The sequence below is a fragment of the Vidua macroura genome, chromosome 3 (genome assembly GCF_024509145.1).
Source record: "Vidua macroura isolate BioBank_ID:100142 chromosome 3, ASM2450914v1, whole genome shotgun sequence".
Classification (NCBI taxonomy): domain Eukaryota; kingdom Metazoa; phylum Chordata; class Aves; order Passeriformes; family Viduidae; genus Vidua; species Vidua macroura.
The window spans coordinates 99,548,576-99,564,464 of record NC_071573.1 but is presented as its reverse complement, the minus strand read 5'-3'; the positions used below and the strand labels follow the sequence as shown (position 1 = coordinate 99,564,464).

The 15,889-nt window shown below is 38.8% G+C and overlaps 1 protein-coding gene across 5 annotated transcripts in view; it reads left to right on the top strand.

Annotated features, from left to right (window-relative positions):
• The first annotated feature begins 528 nt into the window (after window positions 1–528).
• The window catches only part of MBOAT2 (membrane bound O-acyltransferase domain containing 2), an 83,840-nt gene continuing 68,479 nt past the window's right edge, over window positions 529–15,889 (top strand). For 4 of the 5 annotated variants that reach the window (XM_053974493.1, XM_053974490.1, XM_053974489.1 and 1 more), the window contains exon 1: window positions 529–657. Coding sequence is in view for 3 of the 5 variants with exons in the window: in XM_053974490.1 (XP_053830465.1) it covers window positions 586–657 (72 nt within the window). In the remaining 2 variants the exon portion in view is untranslated. Of the gene's footprint in view, window positions 658–13,442; window positions 13,524–15,889 lie in introns of those variants that run through there. The other variant, XM_053974491.1, reaches the window with a different exon arrangement.

Below are 15,889 nucleotides of genomic sequence, written 5' to 3'. Positions count from 1 at the left end.
CCATCACCCACCCGCGCCCTCAGCGCTCACCCCGCGCACCTGGGCGCGGGTCAGCGCTCAGGATCACAGAATCAAGTAGGAAGAGACTCCGAGATCATGGAGTCCAGCCTACGAGCGAACACCACTCTGTCAACTGGACCAGCACTGAACGGTCTTTCCTTAAACACGTCCAGGGACGGTGACCCCACCACCGCCCCGGGCAGCCCGGTTCCAATGTCTAATAGCTCGTCCTGCGAAGAACGTCCCAGCAGAACATCCCCTAGCGCAGGCTGGGAGCGGGTGAGACAGCGCCGGGCCCTGTGCGGTACCTGCGCGGTGCGCGCAGCTCCCACCCACCCTCAGCGCGGAGCGGCCGCGGCGGCGCCGCCTCGTCCCGCCCAGCCCGCCGGGGGGCGGGGATTGGGCGAGCCCGCCCGTCACTCCGCGGCGGCGCCGCGCAGCGATTGGTCGCCGGCGCTGTCAGTCATCGGCGGGACCGCGCCCGCCCCTTGTTGTCACGGCGCCGTGCGGGGCTGGGGCCGCTCGCGCCGCTGTTGTTGCCGCCGCCGCGGGAGCCCGGGCGGGGAGCGGCTCCCCGGCCTCGCCATGGCCACCAGCACCACGGGCTCCACGCTGCTGCAGCCCCTCAGCAACGCCGTGCGCCTGCCCGTCGACCAGGTGAGGATGGGGAGGCGCCCGCCCCGCCGCCGCTCCCGCGGGCTCGCCGGGGAGGGACCGCACCGCGCCCCCGCTCCGCGCCGTCCTGCCCCGCCCCGGCCCCCCGCGGCCCCTCCATCCATCCGTGGGGCCGGGGCAGAGCGGGCAGCGCCCGGAGCGGGGGATGGCCGCGGTTCCTCTCCGCACCCGCGGGCGGGGGGCGCCGGGGCGGCGGCCGCGCTTCGCGGGCAGGTGCGCCCGCTCCGCGCCTGCCCCGGCTGGTCCAGCATCCCGCCCGCATCCAACGCTGTCCTGCCCGGCCCTGCCTCGCCCCAACTTGTTGGCATCGTCAGTCGGCCAGATGTGGATCCGCAGCTGGGAATGGGGCCGGTGTCAGTTCAAGGGATGCAAAGGTTGGGTAATAATTGCAAATGCGAAGCAGCGCGCTGCGCCTGGATGCGCCTGCCAGGGGGGTTTACACGCGGTGTTAAATAATGTGCGCCGCACACAATGCTGCTGGGAATTCGTATGTGCTTTGTAGGCAGAGCGTTTCTGTGGTATCTATTGTCCAAGTGATATAAAAATTCCTGAACGCTGTTAATCCTGGTATCTTCACAAAATATCAGCAGATTATAAAATAAGATTGGGAAACTGAGGTTTGCCAAGTTTAATCACTGAAGAATGGACCAGAATGTTTCTTTATGGGGGAAGTGGTCTAGACGTCCAAAATCTACAGAATATTTATGTATTTAGGCATACTTAAGAAAAGTAATTGTCATATAAATTTTGTAGCACCAAGAAATTTCATGTTAGTAATTTTTATTTTTTTAACGCTTTATTCATGTACCTATAAGTGAAACACATCGAAGAAAACAGTCTGTGCTTCAGTAGAAGGGAGACTTTGATGACTTGTTTTTACAAAATACACCTGATAAGTGAGAGAAGTAACTGGAAATGAAACACAGAGGAAGGAGCATACCTAGTGAAAGTATTTTGGAAGTGACAGAGTTATGCATTCTTCTTTTTTCTTCCCCCATTCCCTAGCCACTTGTTTGAGTGGAAGGATGGTTAAGGATATACATGAAAAAGTACCATCTAGAAAACTGGTAAAACAGGCAAGTTGAAATTGAGCTTGCTGGGATGGAATAGATACTGTGCACCTCTTGCAATGATACCTGTGGCTGGGATCAATGGCACCTCGTGGCTTGGTGCCCCATACCTGCAGGTGCCATGTGGTTATTTCTGTAAAATGTGCAGCTTCTACAGGATACTGTAAAATACGTCAGAGTTGACCATCTTTGTAAGGCATGATGTTGGTGGTGTATATTTTTTATGCTCATAATAGTAGTCATAAATTTAATTGTTTATGACATGGTGTGACTACTGCCAAAATTTTTTTAATGCTGTGGGTACGACATTTTGATGATAATGGAGTTACTTTGTATCAAAGCCTGGAAATCTTCCCTGTATTGAATATTTTGCAACAGATGCTGCTGTAGGGCCAAGATGTTTTTATAAAGTACACTTTGAGCTTTTGGGAGTAATCACATTGGAGGGTGGCTAGGCATGTAGTTTAGAAGGTTTGTTATAAGCAGTTGGAAGTCAGACATACATTGTTTTTGGACATCAGTGGACTGTACATAATATAGGTCCAGTTCTGTATGAAGAGCACTGATTGTGACAAGTATGAATTGAAGAGCTTCAAAATTTTGCTGGACTGAGGAGAACATATCTATAAAAAACCTGATTTAAAACAATGTTTTTTGCAACCTCAGCTCAAGATTCTATCTTGGTAGTAAGTTTGTAATACAGAAAGAATGTGAATTGTGTTCAGTGTAATCAAATCAAAGGGAGTGAAGGAGATAATGAGGTCAGGGAAGAAAAAGTTCTGATACTCTTTGGTGTGTTTACTCAGAGATTATGCATGACATTTGGTGATACTATAAGCATATTCAGAATAAAAATGTAGCATTGCTTTGAACAAATAATAGAAGAATGAAGGTTTTTTGTTTAGTACATCGTTTCTACTACTTGATCCAAATCTGTACTATGACTACAGTCATACCAATACAGCAGCTGCTTGAAATAGGCACTCTGGTATAATACCAGCACTCAGAACTGCTGGACATCAGTAAGGTTTTTTTCTCCGCTCAGTTTCAGTTTTGACCAGAAATAGATACTAATCTGTATCCAAAATGTTGCTTAAATTGTGATTTAGGTTTAAGCCATTACTACCTAATTATCCTGATAAGGCATATAACTCTTGAAGACAAACTGATGTAGCATCTGTCCATGTTGCCTTACTTTCTGGTGTTCCAACAAATGAATGGAGAACCTTCCCTATTTGGCAGTGCATGGAAGTAGAAATTTAAGTTCAAGGTGAAATTGCTATCTTTAAGATTAATCAATCAGATCCACATCTCTGTGTGAGAGAAATTGATTACTTTTTTGCTTAATGCTTGGCAGAACTAGAGGCAAAGATTTGAGAATGGTTTTGGTTATGTGCTAGTTGGACATCAGTGCAAAATATGAAGGGTGAGCTCCATCAGAGCCATTTGTCACAGCAGTCTTCTCTATGTGCCCAGCTGTGTTGCAAAAGAAAATCTTTGTTGCTTTAACAATTTGCTAGACATTTTTTTCTTGGAACTAGAGTACTAGGTAGCTAAAGGAATGGAGAAGAACTTGTTTTCAGCTCCTGTGTGTATTCCCCAGAAACGTATTGTGCAGTAACTTGTTGCTGTGTTAACCTTTCCTGTGGCTCTCACTTTGTCTTGCACCAAGTTAACCTAAAGGGCTACTTGGAAAAGTTAATGTGTTCTTTATAAACTTCTTGGGCCAGTTTTTCTGTTGTTATTTTCAGTCATTTGATGAAGGGGAAGATGCTCAGTGTCAGCAAGAACCTAGAGCAAACTTACCTTTCTTCTGTATTTTGTAGTAGGAAAAAAGAAATCACTGCTTGGGAGTGAAAAGCCTCATAAAAACAGTTTCTTTTCACATCTTGGAGAATGTAAATTGGCTGCTGAGGACAGGAAGCATTCTGTCAACAGCTGTGGCACATTAGGTCCTTAAAGTTAATGAATGAGTGAATAAATATTAATGTACTTCATATTCCTTGTGTCTTCTCAGGGGACAGAAGGAATAAAGGTGGCCATGTCCTTCACAACCTGGACTACTTCCCAAGAGAAGTATGGGGAGGTTTACCATAAAGTCTTGGCTGCTAGAGTATCACATGTTGCATAATGCGTTGAGGTTGCAACTTGAATTATTTTATTGTAGTTACATGTGTCACCTACCTTTATATTTTTCCTGTCTGTTCTCATGTAATATTTCTGCCTCTGCTTCTTTCTTCTTTCTCTAAGGTGAAGCCCAACAAATAATATGTTGGACTTTGGTCTGTTTCCAATTCTATTACTACCTTGCTGATTTTCTATTGACAAATGACTTACCTTGATGTGTCAGCTTACTTGTCATTAAATTGGAAAGATTTAAATTTGCTATGACAATGATTCTAGGAGAGCAAAGCTTTCTTTTTAGCTTTTTGGTCACTGTGGGGTTAGGGAAATCCAGAGATTAATCATTGCTTTCACTGCTTCCACCAGAGGGAGCAAAATTTTTTTACTAAAAATGTACAGAAATTGTAGGGATTATTTCTGCCCTTCATTGTAGAAAATTAGTAATTGTAGAAATTAGTAATTTCAGTAGAGGAATAGTTGAGCAGGGGACATAGGAGACTGACTATGACAATAAGTGAACATCAGCTTTTTATATGAGTTGTCTAAAAGACTGATCTTGAGATCCTGAAATACCGTCTGAACTTCAGTGATTATCTTCTAGATAAGAAAAGGAAGAATGTGGCTCCAACTACTAGCAGTATAGATGTATGAGGATATGTAGACAGAATAAAGTGTCATGATTATGTACTTGACTTAAACTTCAGGATGTAAAATTAAGCAGTGTTTTTTCATCAGAAGAATAAAAAGTTCTGTGCTATTTCCATACTTTTCTTGGGTTTTGGTTTGTTTTTTTTTTTTCCAATCTAGTTTTAGCTTTTATTTGGTTAAGTTTGCTCATGTGTGTAGAATAAATACGATTTTCTACAATCAATCTCCAAAGAATCTAAACTGACTTTTTTTATTAAGAATAGACATAAAAATCCAAGTCTTCCTAAACATGAATTGCATAAACCACACAAACTTCATTCATTTAGTGATCATAAGCCAGCTTGCTGTACCTTTACATGATTTTCTGCATGCGCTTCCTTGTGCACAGAGTTACCCAAGTTGTTTTCCTCGTGCCCTTAACACACTTGGTTCCACATAAAAGCACTTACGTATGTTGAGCCCGTATTTCACCTTTAAGCCCTCAAGGAGAGTGGGCAGGAATTTTTGTCTCCTTGTATATATCTATGAAATATTTGTTTCTTACATTCATATGATGTAAGAAAGCAATTTAGCAATTTTTTCTCCTTTTTTGATGCCTTGGAGGTAAGCACAGCTGTAGTTTGGGGAAAAGGCAAGGCTTGGAGGTGGGATAGGGAATTTTGCTGAGAAGCATTATATGTCTGATTTGCCTGCAAGGTACATCTGAGTATCTCTTCTAGTTAGATCTGTTATCTCACAAAATTTTGAGCATTAGTGGTGTCTTATCATCCCTTGTTTTCTGCCAAGGCAACATAAAATAGCCTCCTGAGGGCTGAAATGTTTTAGTCTGATAAAAACTTTTTTGTCTAAACATGGAATGGATATCAAAATGTTTGTCCTGTATAACTGTCCAGAATTTAGATGGCCTAACATTTGACTGAAGCATTATCAAACTAGAAAAATGAATAAAGTGAAGAGTGTCCCAAGTTTCCTTCTTTCAACATTGATTTTTAGACCCTTGTCTAAGGGTCTGGTTGTGGAACCCTGAGCAGCTTGTTACTGATTTTTCAGATAAGACCCAGGAAATTTATAAGTAGCAGCTGTGAGTAAAGTTAGCATTCATGGGTGTGTAAAATGCAAACACTGAAGGTAAGGGAGTAGTAGGATAAACAAATTGTGCCCCTACTTTGCCCTGTACTTTTCCTTATGTGCTGCTAGCAGCAGTCAGGAGAATGAAGGGTGGATGGCAAAACATGATCTTCTATGATGATAGACAGAGACTGTAGTGGATGAAAAAAAGCTGGAAATAAAGTTCTGTTCTTCATTCTGTATATGCTGTTGTCAGTGATGTTTTGAATAGTTTGGATTTGCTAGCCAAGTTTTTAGTAGTTTCTTGACCTCCCTTTGAACTCTTGGAAGGGAGGGAATGTATCATCAGGAGGGTCCTGTACAGTGACACCTTTCCCAGGTTTTACTATTAATGGTTAGGTGTTGACTTACTCAACAAACAATAGATAAAGACTTAACTCTGCAATGAAAAATACATGGAGAAGGATGAAATGGTTGGGATAAGAGGAAAAATTGACAAGAGAAAAGTGACTGTCTTGAAGGAAGAGGTGAAATCTGTCATGAACAGAGTTGGAAAAGAAAGCAAACACTGGGTTACAGGTTAGAAAAGATGGGCCATTTATGAAGTGATAGAAAGATTTAGTGCAAGAAGAAAATAAATCCATGTTATTCAGGTCCATGAATATTGTTGTGAGGATGTAGATTACCAAGCTGCTGTAATTCTTTAATATTTACAGAAGTAGCAGTGAATTTTATTCTCTCATATGCTTTCATAGGGTATGTTTTCTTCAGTTTTTTGCAAAGCAGTGGAAAAACTCAAATATAGTTACACCTAAGGTTTCTACAGTAAACATTTAAACTAAATACTCTTTACCTGAACAGCTTCTAGTCACCTGCATTGTTTTGTCTCATTCTTTTCACATCTTTATGCAAGTGGTTGAGGTTGTGTATGAGCACACATCTGTGCTCATGACAGTACAACCCATTTCTGAAACCAAAATGGGGTACAGGAGTTGCTATAAAATACTGCAGTTCTGGGATATAGAAAGAAATAGTGAAGTGCTCAAAGAGCAGTCTAATAAAGAAAAAATATTAAGGCATATGGAAGATAAAAAGAGTCACTTTTTACTGAGTGCACGGTTACCACTGTGTTGCTTTCTGTTTCTGTAGGGTTTCTGCTGTAAATCTCTTGTACCACAGCTATGTTGATCTTTTCTCTCTGTGGGCCTTTTCTTGAGTACTGCGCTGACTTTAAGCAAGAGTTCTGAAAAAGCAATAGAACTGAAATAGATGAGTCATCTTTATCATTCAGTGGACCTGACATTTGTTGACTTTTCACTCTTGTTGACCTAATGAAGCACTGTGTTACATCCTTTGCAGACTTTATTACAGAATACTTTCTTCACATTTATTATTTTGACTAATGTGCACTTTTCCTGAGTAACATGTGCCCATTTTTTTTCCTTGTTCCCCTTGAACTAGGGAGTCTAGACTTGAGTTTTATTTTCTCCTGAAAAGTGAGAAGCCAAGTGAAAACCTGTTTGCTTGATGTGTGTATCTTCACAGTATTTTTGTTACAAGGAAAGTTGATGTATCTCTTCAGTATGCATATTTCATTTTCCTTCTTTCCTTTTGGAAGTATTTTAGATTCAACATCTGTTGAATCAACATTGCTAGTCTTTTAGCACTTAAGTGAACAGATCTGTTTGAGAATTTCAATTTGTCTGCAAATTTAGAGAAGTACTTGTTATGCGTACTTGTTTTAAGTGATCATTCTGGTAGCTAAGCCATTTTTTGCAAAGGAAAACTTCCATAGCTCTGCTTTTTATTCTAGAATAATATATCCAGAGGTGAAAAAGCTATTTTGGTTTGGCTATAGTGTTGTGACTTTCTGTAGTTGGGATTTTGATGTTTTCTTCTATTTCCAGTTAAAGTGACCTAAGCTGCAGAAGGTGTACTTATTCTGAAATGTGGCTTTTGAGCATACTGGTTGTATTACTACAGTGGTATATTCTATATTGTAATGCCACCTGTACAGATAATTCTTAAACTTTCTGACCTGCCTTTTGACTGAGTAATGCTCTTGATTCTACTGCTTCCTCTCAATCTTACATATATATATATATATATATATATATATAAATACACACACATATATAAAACCCCAGTTGTTCAATTGACTAAATGTGTCATTGAAAAATTGGACCGAAGGCCTACTAAAGTGAATTGGGTTTTATTCTTTTATTCTTCATGGTGGAAAGCCTAGAAAGAATTTAGGGTCATCACAAATTTGCAGAATTTTAGAAGTTCAGTGATGGCTGAGATTTGTAGAATGTCTACCTGTAAAATACACTAGCAAATAATTTTCTGTAATGGAATTGAATGTAAGAGGTCAGATAAAATATTTTAATATAAAAGTATAATTCTAAATGTTAGTAAAATATTATTAAAAATGGGATTAATTTGAAAAGATGTAGCATCTTTGTCCATTGCTTGTGTGGACTGCTGCATACTGCAGATACTTGAAGGGCTGCTGTTGTGGTGCTTGGAGATGAGGCTTGGCTGATCTCATGGGAATGATTCCTGAACTGGGAAAAGCAGGAAGATAATAGACATGGAGGAATACAGACTGTGTTGGGTAGTAGTTCGTTCAAGGGAGAGTGTAATGAAGAGCCCTCTCCTATTTTTTTTCCTTTCCACAGAGAGCACTAGGAAGCTGCCATTTTAAAGATGGGGAATATTTGTTCTACTTGCTAATTGAAATTACTATTGCCGTTACCAGATTTGTGCTTGCTATATGGACAAGAGACTTACTTTCAGTGTCTGTTGCTTATTTTAAGATGTATTTCAGTTTCTCACATACTAGGAGAATATAATTGTAGTGAAGTACGATCTTAATTGAGAAAATGTACGTTTCTGGTTGCATTTGAGAAAGATACCTCCATTGATGTTGGTTATTTTGCTTTATTTTTAAATGCCTAGGAAAGTGAGTAGCTTGTGATGTTTTTGCAAAATTTCAGGCACTGTAGTGGTTCTCTGGGCTTTCAAAGAAAAACTTGTCATTCAAATACACATTTAAATACCCTGTATTTATAGAGGATAAAGAATAGAAATTTTCAGTTCCCCTGGAGTTGCTAGATGGAGCTTAAAGATTAACTAGCAACAAAAGGATAAAATAATGTAAAAATATGCACACAGGGTGATAAACATAGCTGGAACTATTGGATAAACAGATAATGAGGAATATAGTGGATTTTGGACAAAGTTCTATCTCAAGAAGTAACAGCTCATTCCCAAAAAAAGTTCAAGGAAAGGTCATCTGTAATATTGAGGCACTTAAGGAGTATGACCACTAGAGACCCCTTTAGACAACCCTCTAGGACCATAAAAGGGCTTCCAATAGGAGACAGATGTATGCAAATGAGTTCTAGGAAAAATGATGTTTATGTATTAGCTAGGAAGTAAAATGTAATGAATATGTATGATCATGATGGGATAAATATGCTGTTGTAAAGTTTCACACACACATTTGATTAGAGAAGATATCCTCTGAAAGTGTCCAGCACTGTAATAAAGACTGCTTTCTAATACTTCAAATTGTGTTCTTTTCCAGCTGATTTTGTTATCAGTGTACTGCTGATACATGTGACAGAGTAGAAATTTTGAGTTCATCTCATTATGTGCATGTGCACTGTGAATGTGTGATAAAACCCCATCGTTTTAAAAGCACAGTAACTGAGTTGGTCTTTGTTTGGAGCTGTGTTTTGCCAACATAATGCCAGGCTGTGGTGTTTTGATGTTGTAAACACTTTTTCCCTGGTAGTCTGATATCTGCAATCCTTAACTGGCCAAACCAGTTTTTGCTTAACAGAAGCAAGTGGTTTAGGTCCTTATTGTTTCTGAAGAGAGAAGAAAACAAAACACACAAACAAAAAAACCCAAGCCAGCATTCTTAATCTGATTTCACCTTTGAATCAAACTTGCATCCTAGATTTTGGATATTCCTGTGAATAAATAGCTTTTTTTGACAACTCATGATCTATAATGGTGAATTCTTAAGAGCCCATCAGAGAGAACACCCTTCAGCCAATATCTTCCTATCATTAATGAATTAGTTTTGGTTATTTTCAATATAAAATGTACATTGATGTTTCATTTTACATCTTTAGTCATACAGTTTATTTTAGAGTAATTCTGAGTAATGATTAAGTAAGCCTTCTTTGAAAAAGCTTATTGGATTTGATGCTCATTTATTGCACAAACCAGATTACTATTGCCTCCATCATATTATTCATGATGTGCTTTGCTCTCTGTAGCATACTTAAAAATTGCAAACTGGAAACCAAGAGTTGATACTGGAAATAGAAATACTATTACTAACCTATGTCACAACTGGATTTGATGTTTTGGACTGAAACCAACTTGGAAAGAAAATGTTTAGGATCTTATGTTAAGTATTTTCATCTGCCAATAAATCAATGGGAAGATGAAGTGTATGTGTCCAATATTAAAAAACATTTGCCAGTGATGTTGATGTTGACTAACACAAATGATTTAGAGCATGCACTTCAAGGAAGTGCCTGGTATTACAGGGCTGTACTTGGAGTTTTCATCTGAATAAGTGTCCCTTCACAGTGGATACTGTATGAACATTCAGTAATACAGTCTTTGCTGCAAAGAACATTGTGCCTTAATACAACTGATTTCAAAATAATCACTGCTGCTTCTCCTCCATCTCTTCATGTTTCACCTGTGAAGCCAGGTTGAGATTTCACAGCAGGAGTGTTAATTAGTTATATTTTCATCATGTAAGGCAGAGTATTAATTGAATAAAAAAATACATTCAAAAGCATTTTTGCAAGATCTTTGATGCTTTCAGTTGAAAGAGGAATCTTGTTTCTTCCTATCATTCAGAAGACACGTTCTCTGAACTACTCTTAAGTATCTGTCATCTTTATCAAATACGCTTGCCAGTATCTCTGAACTCGTCTTCCTGACATTTCCCAATAAATTGAAGAAAATTACCAAGTGGTTTGATTTTGAGCCTTGTAATGGAATTACTTTTTTCAGCTTTACTGTGGAAAATGTTATTTCCCTTTTTTTTCCCTTTAATATTAGTGCAGTAATTTTGAGGCAGTAGTTGGAAAATTGACATTGGTTTCAAATAAGTCATTCTCACTTTTCAGTTCTTATCTGTCTGGCATTAAGCAATTATTAGATAATTGTACAAGTTGTTTTTATACTTGAAGAAGGTTAGAAATTGGATGGAAGAATATCCGCCAATACTGCTGTCTGGTTGCTGTGGAGAAACATTAACTCCCCTGTATGTTATAACCAACTTTTTGTGAACTCTTTTAGATGTTTTTCATTCTTCAGCTCATTGTTTTTGTGGGAAAGGAAAATAGTGTTGACTTAACTTGGAGCAGGAACAAGAAAATAATGATGTTTAAGGAACAAGGCACAACTGATGCTTCATTAATTGTGGTAAAGTTTGGCAATTTTTGACAAGTATGTGTCAACAAATATCATGCTTGAAGAGGTTTGTGTTTAAAACATTACTGCTCAAGTGGCCCTACAGATTTAGAATAAACATCAAAGCCTTGGTTTTAAGGTCTTCATAAGGTGTATGTACATTATTCTGCCTTGATCTCCTAGCTCTTGCAAGAACTCATTTTAAAGTTCTTTAAAGGTTTTGTAGTTCATATTCTATTTCTTTTCCTAAAAAGTCTTTTTTCCTCTAATAGTCATAGATACTGAAAAGAAGAACAAAAGGCTGGAGAAGAGGCATGCTGTGTAGTGTACCTTGCTCACCGGCCCTGTCAGATACAGGAGGAAGCATAGGTCATAACTTTGGCTGTGGTAGAATGGAGGGCCAAAATTACTACAGAGGGAGACAAGTAATGCTGTTATCTTGCACCTCAGAAAAACTGAATTCCAGGGGGAAAATGTACTGCAGTGTGGCTAAGAGGGGTACTCTTAAATCTCTACCTGCAGAATTGCTGTATCCACAGGTTCTTGACTGTTGTCTGTAAAGCATCTTGCATCTTAAACTTGTTATTTTAGGCTCTGCACATGATCAGGTAGGCTTCAGTGCTTCTGCTTCTATCTGGGTAATCTTTTTTTCAAAGCCTAATTCAGCCTAAGAACAGAAGTATCTTCTTATTTTTCTTCAGGAATAACTTAGAAAAAATGCACTAAAGAACAAACAGACAAAAATCCACAGAAAAACACAACCCCCCAAACAGAACCCTCACATCAGCTTTTATTTATCTGAAGTGTTGTATTGAAGCCGCAGGCATTCACTGCATTTTAAAGGTTTGAATACTTATTTTTCTTCTTATTAGGGAAAATTTGTTAAAAATGAGAAAATAGAGACACACCAAGACAAGGTAACTTGAAAAGAGTTTCTGTGGGTTGTTGGCAGAAAGAGTAAAATGCAACATTCCTGGGTCATCTTTGGTGCTTCACCTGCTAAACCACTGTTTCTCTTGTGAAGTACTTTGTTGTAAGTGTTGTTCTTTGGGTGTCTCTCAGTACCTTGCTATAGCTGGTAAGCAAAACTTTGTGCCATTGTGTTGCTGCTTTTCAGTGGATTATTAGTAGGCTGTACAGCGTGGGCCTGTATGATTAACTTGTGCCATCCAGTTAGGAATTATCTGTGTCAATAAAATTCCCTCTCTGCTTTGGCTGCTTTTCTGAATGAGGCAAATGCCTTCTGTGCTGTGAAGTAGCAGGATTCTGGAGGCCTTGACTGCAGCTATTGGCTTTTGATATTAAAATATAGCTGATATGAAGAGGACGTTTAGCCTAAAATCTGAACTAGTAGATAAAATTTGCATGTATTAAAATTAGTTTTGTAGAAGAAAGAAACTTTTCTGTATTTCGTTTTAATGTGGACTTAAATTTCTTTAACGATTGATTAAAGGTGCTGTCTCTGTTGTGAAGTTGGAGACTTCTAGGTCTTCAAATCCAGTGTTATGCTAGAATTTGCTCTTGATGATGAAAATCCTTGTGATGGTGACATTTTTCTTTTTTTTTCCTTTATGTTATGAATTGATTGCTAAAATACTTTTTCTGTAGCAATAACTTTGTTTTTACAAAAGCATGGCATAAATCTTATTCTTTTAAAATACTAAAATAAATGTCCTTAAAAATTACATACTTTCTGTTGACCTTTGCAGAGGTCGTACAAATGGATAATTTCTTATGTAGATAGCTTAATGCAGTTAATGATATAATGGATTTATATTTTGTATAGCTACTCCAAGTATTGAAACTGTGAATTTGTGTTCATGTTTTGCTATTTCATTTGGCATGAGTTGTGCCTATGAACTGCAGTGCTGGTATGACTAGTTTTGAACCAAAATAGTGGATTTAATTTTGAAATTGCTAGGCTACACACAGCAGGATCTGTAATAGCTTAGTATGTGTAACACACACTCGCATCATTCATTTCTGAATAGCTAGTGGTGATAATTTACATTATAGTTGTATGGTTTTTATTCTTATGTGCACATAACTTTCCATTACACATTGCTCTCTCTGTAAGATTTTGAGGTGTTATTCTAATTGGCTAAGCTGTTGATATCCTGTACATGAGGAGGAATAAAAAATTCTGTTTTCTTATAAATGTGCTGAATTATAACTGCTCAGGGTGAAACTTGCCATTCTACGGCAAGATATTTTTTTCCCCCATGAAATCTCAGCTTTAAATAGATCTTGGTTAGGTTTTTTTAAGATTTCTTCTGTAAAATTGAAGCTGCTTATTGGAACAGGTTTTATGACCTCATGGAGACACATTACAATTAGGTATGAAGAATGCATCGTGCAGCTTTAGGGAACGTGTTGTCTTTGTTCTTTGTGGGTGTTCTGCTCACATCTGACCAAGTCATAAGTATTTAGAAAGTTGTTTTGCCCATACTCACAATATTATAAGAGCTTGGCATAAGTTTTCAAAAGGTACACAAGTATACCATTCCCAATTGTTGAAGTTTGTATATATAACATTTGCCAACAAAATCACTGCTTGGTTGAGTGCCCAGTTTTCATGGAAGCTTTCAAGGTGGTGATGTTCACCTCTGCCCTTGTTCCTGCTTATTTGCTGTCTGTTCCTTTTGTCTCCTAGACAGCCAGATAATTTTTGTCACCCTTTCAAGGCAAGCTGTGTATGTGAAAGCAAGTTCTTCATCTCTCTGTGTGTGGATACAATGAAGCTGTCTGTCAATTCCACGCTGCTCAGCATGGCTTAAGATGGGAGATGGAGTTAGGAAAAGGCTGAAGATTAAATTTTGGCATTGTTTACTAAACCAAGTAGTGCAGTACAGAAAGAAGTGTTTCTGTGGGATGAAGTGGTTGGCATGGAGGATGCAACACGGGTGCTGTAATGATTTTGGGAAATACTGCTTTTGCCTAGGTTAGCTCATGGGCTAAATGTTCACTTACCTTTGGAACAGATAGTCTAGTTCAGTTTAGTTTAAAAGAAATCAGGTTTGTGTATCCAGACACCATTGCACAGCACTTGCAAAGCACATGAAGTGCAGATAACTGGGAGGCTTCAGGAACCCCCTCTGATCTGAACTAAGCCACTGTGGAGATGCACGAATTATCTCACTGCTGGAATTGGAAGTGCATGCAGTGGAATTTAGGAGCCCGCAGAGTCTGTTTCTCATTCTACTTTCTGTAGTATTGGCGAGGGATGAAACTTCTTTCCATGTGGAAGTGAGTACAAATGGTAGAAATGAGTGCTGTGGACTGAAAGCCACAGCTAAGTTTTGATTTTTGTTGTAGAAATTCTGTGTTTTCTTTTAAAATGTAAATAGTCAAGTATTCAAGATATTTACTGAGTGAATATATAACCTATGATAGCAGATGCTCAAAAGTCAGAATCAGTGTCAGGTGATGATTACCTCTGTGACTCTGACACTACCCAGCAGCGCTCACAAACTCTTCCATATGAGCTCCTTTATTTGGAAGGCAAATCACTAGTGAACCAGAGGGTTTTTGTGAACTGGAGAAAAATAGGAAAAAAAATAGGTTGTAGTGATGACTTTAAATTTTGCTTGCATTTTGAGATACGTTGGGCCTGATTTATAGGCATGCTGGATAATCAGAATAGCAGCTGAATTTATATTTTCAAAACACAATTCCAGTTAAAGTTCTGTTAAAAGTACTGACGGAAAAACTAGGCACTGAGTGTCTGCAATTGAGCAACCAAAGTTAGTGGGCATTTATTTTACCCTTTGGGCTTTCATAATGTTTGTGCTGCTCATTCACCTTTGGAACAGGAATACTGATCTTATGAAATTATTGCAAAGTTTACATTTGTTGTATATAGTCTTACCATGTTATGGGAAGAGCTGCATAAAATGTAAAGTTTTTTTATTCAGTGTAGAATGCAGATGGTAAGCATTTAATGGGTCACAGGATGAGGGCAAAAACTGGGCAACTGTCCATTTGCTGAATGAATCAGAAATACTACTGGAGAAAATAGAATAAAGCAGCAGAACGAATACAGTAAGAAGTAGGTATATATAAAGGTTAAACTCAAGTTGCATGGCTTTCAAACCTTAACTGCTACATAGCTTGGTTTTACAGATATGTATTTAAAGCTTTGGGGCTTTACAAGTTCTGCAGAGCTCTTGGTGCTTTGTAATCTGCATTTTGGTGCACTGAGACAAGGATAAGAATAGGATTGGTAAGAGTAGAGAAGAGATGCATGGTGGTGTGTGACTATTGTGGTAATGCCTTAGATTTCCAAGTATTGTATATGTTTGTGCCCTTTTTAGGAAGAGCACATTAAAAATACCCACTGGCAGTTTTGGACTCATTTGTGAGGAAGGCTTTTGGAAAAGGTTTGTGCTGCTTGGGTCACTTAGTTTTGTGCTTGAAAAACTGACATGATAAATTTGCATCCCTGGAAGTTGGCTTGTGGGGTTGATCTTAAGGTATGTTATCCTGCGTTTTATTGCTGTTCTCAAAATATTCTTCTTGGGGAAGGTGTTCTGGTTTGGTTTTTGTGGTTGATTTTTTTTTTTTTTAATGGGGTTTTGTTTGTTTGTTTTTTAATTAATGGATACTGTTTTTCAGATACAGATTTGATCATTAGAGTAAGTAGCTAAACAAAGAGCAAGTGCCCAAGAAAGGTACCCCTTTTTCACTCTCTACCTGCTGAATCCTTTCTCAGGTTTGCTTTTTATGTTTTGAGTGAGGATTTTGCTCATTCCTAAACCTGTAGGCTCATCCTAAATCATGAGATTCAAGGTTTGTTGTTTTGTTAGTGTCTGCTCCTATAGAGTTGATGATACAGGCCAGAAATGCCAAGCACT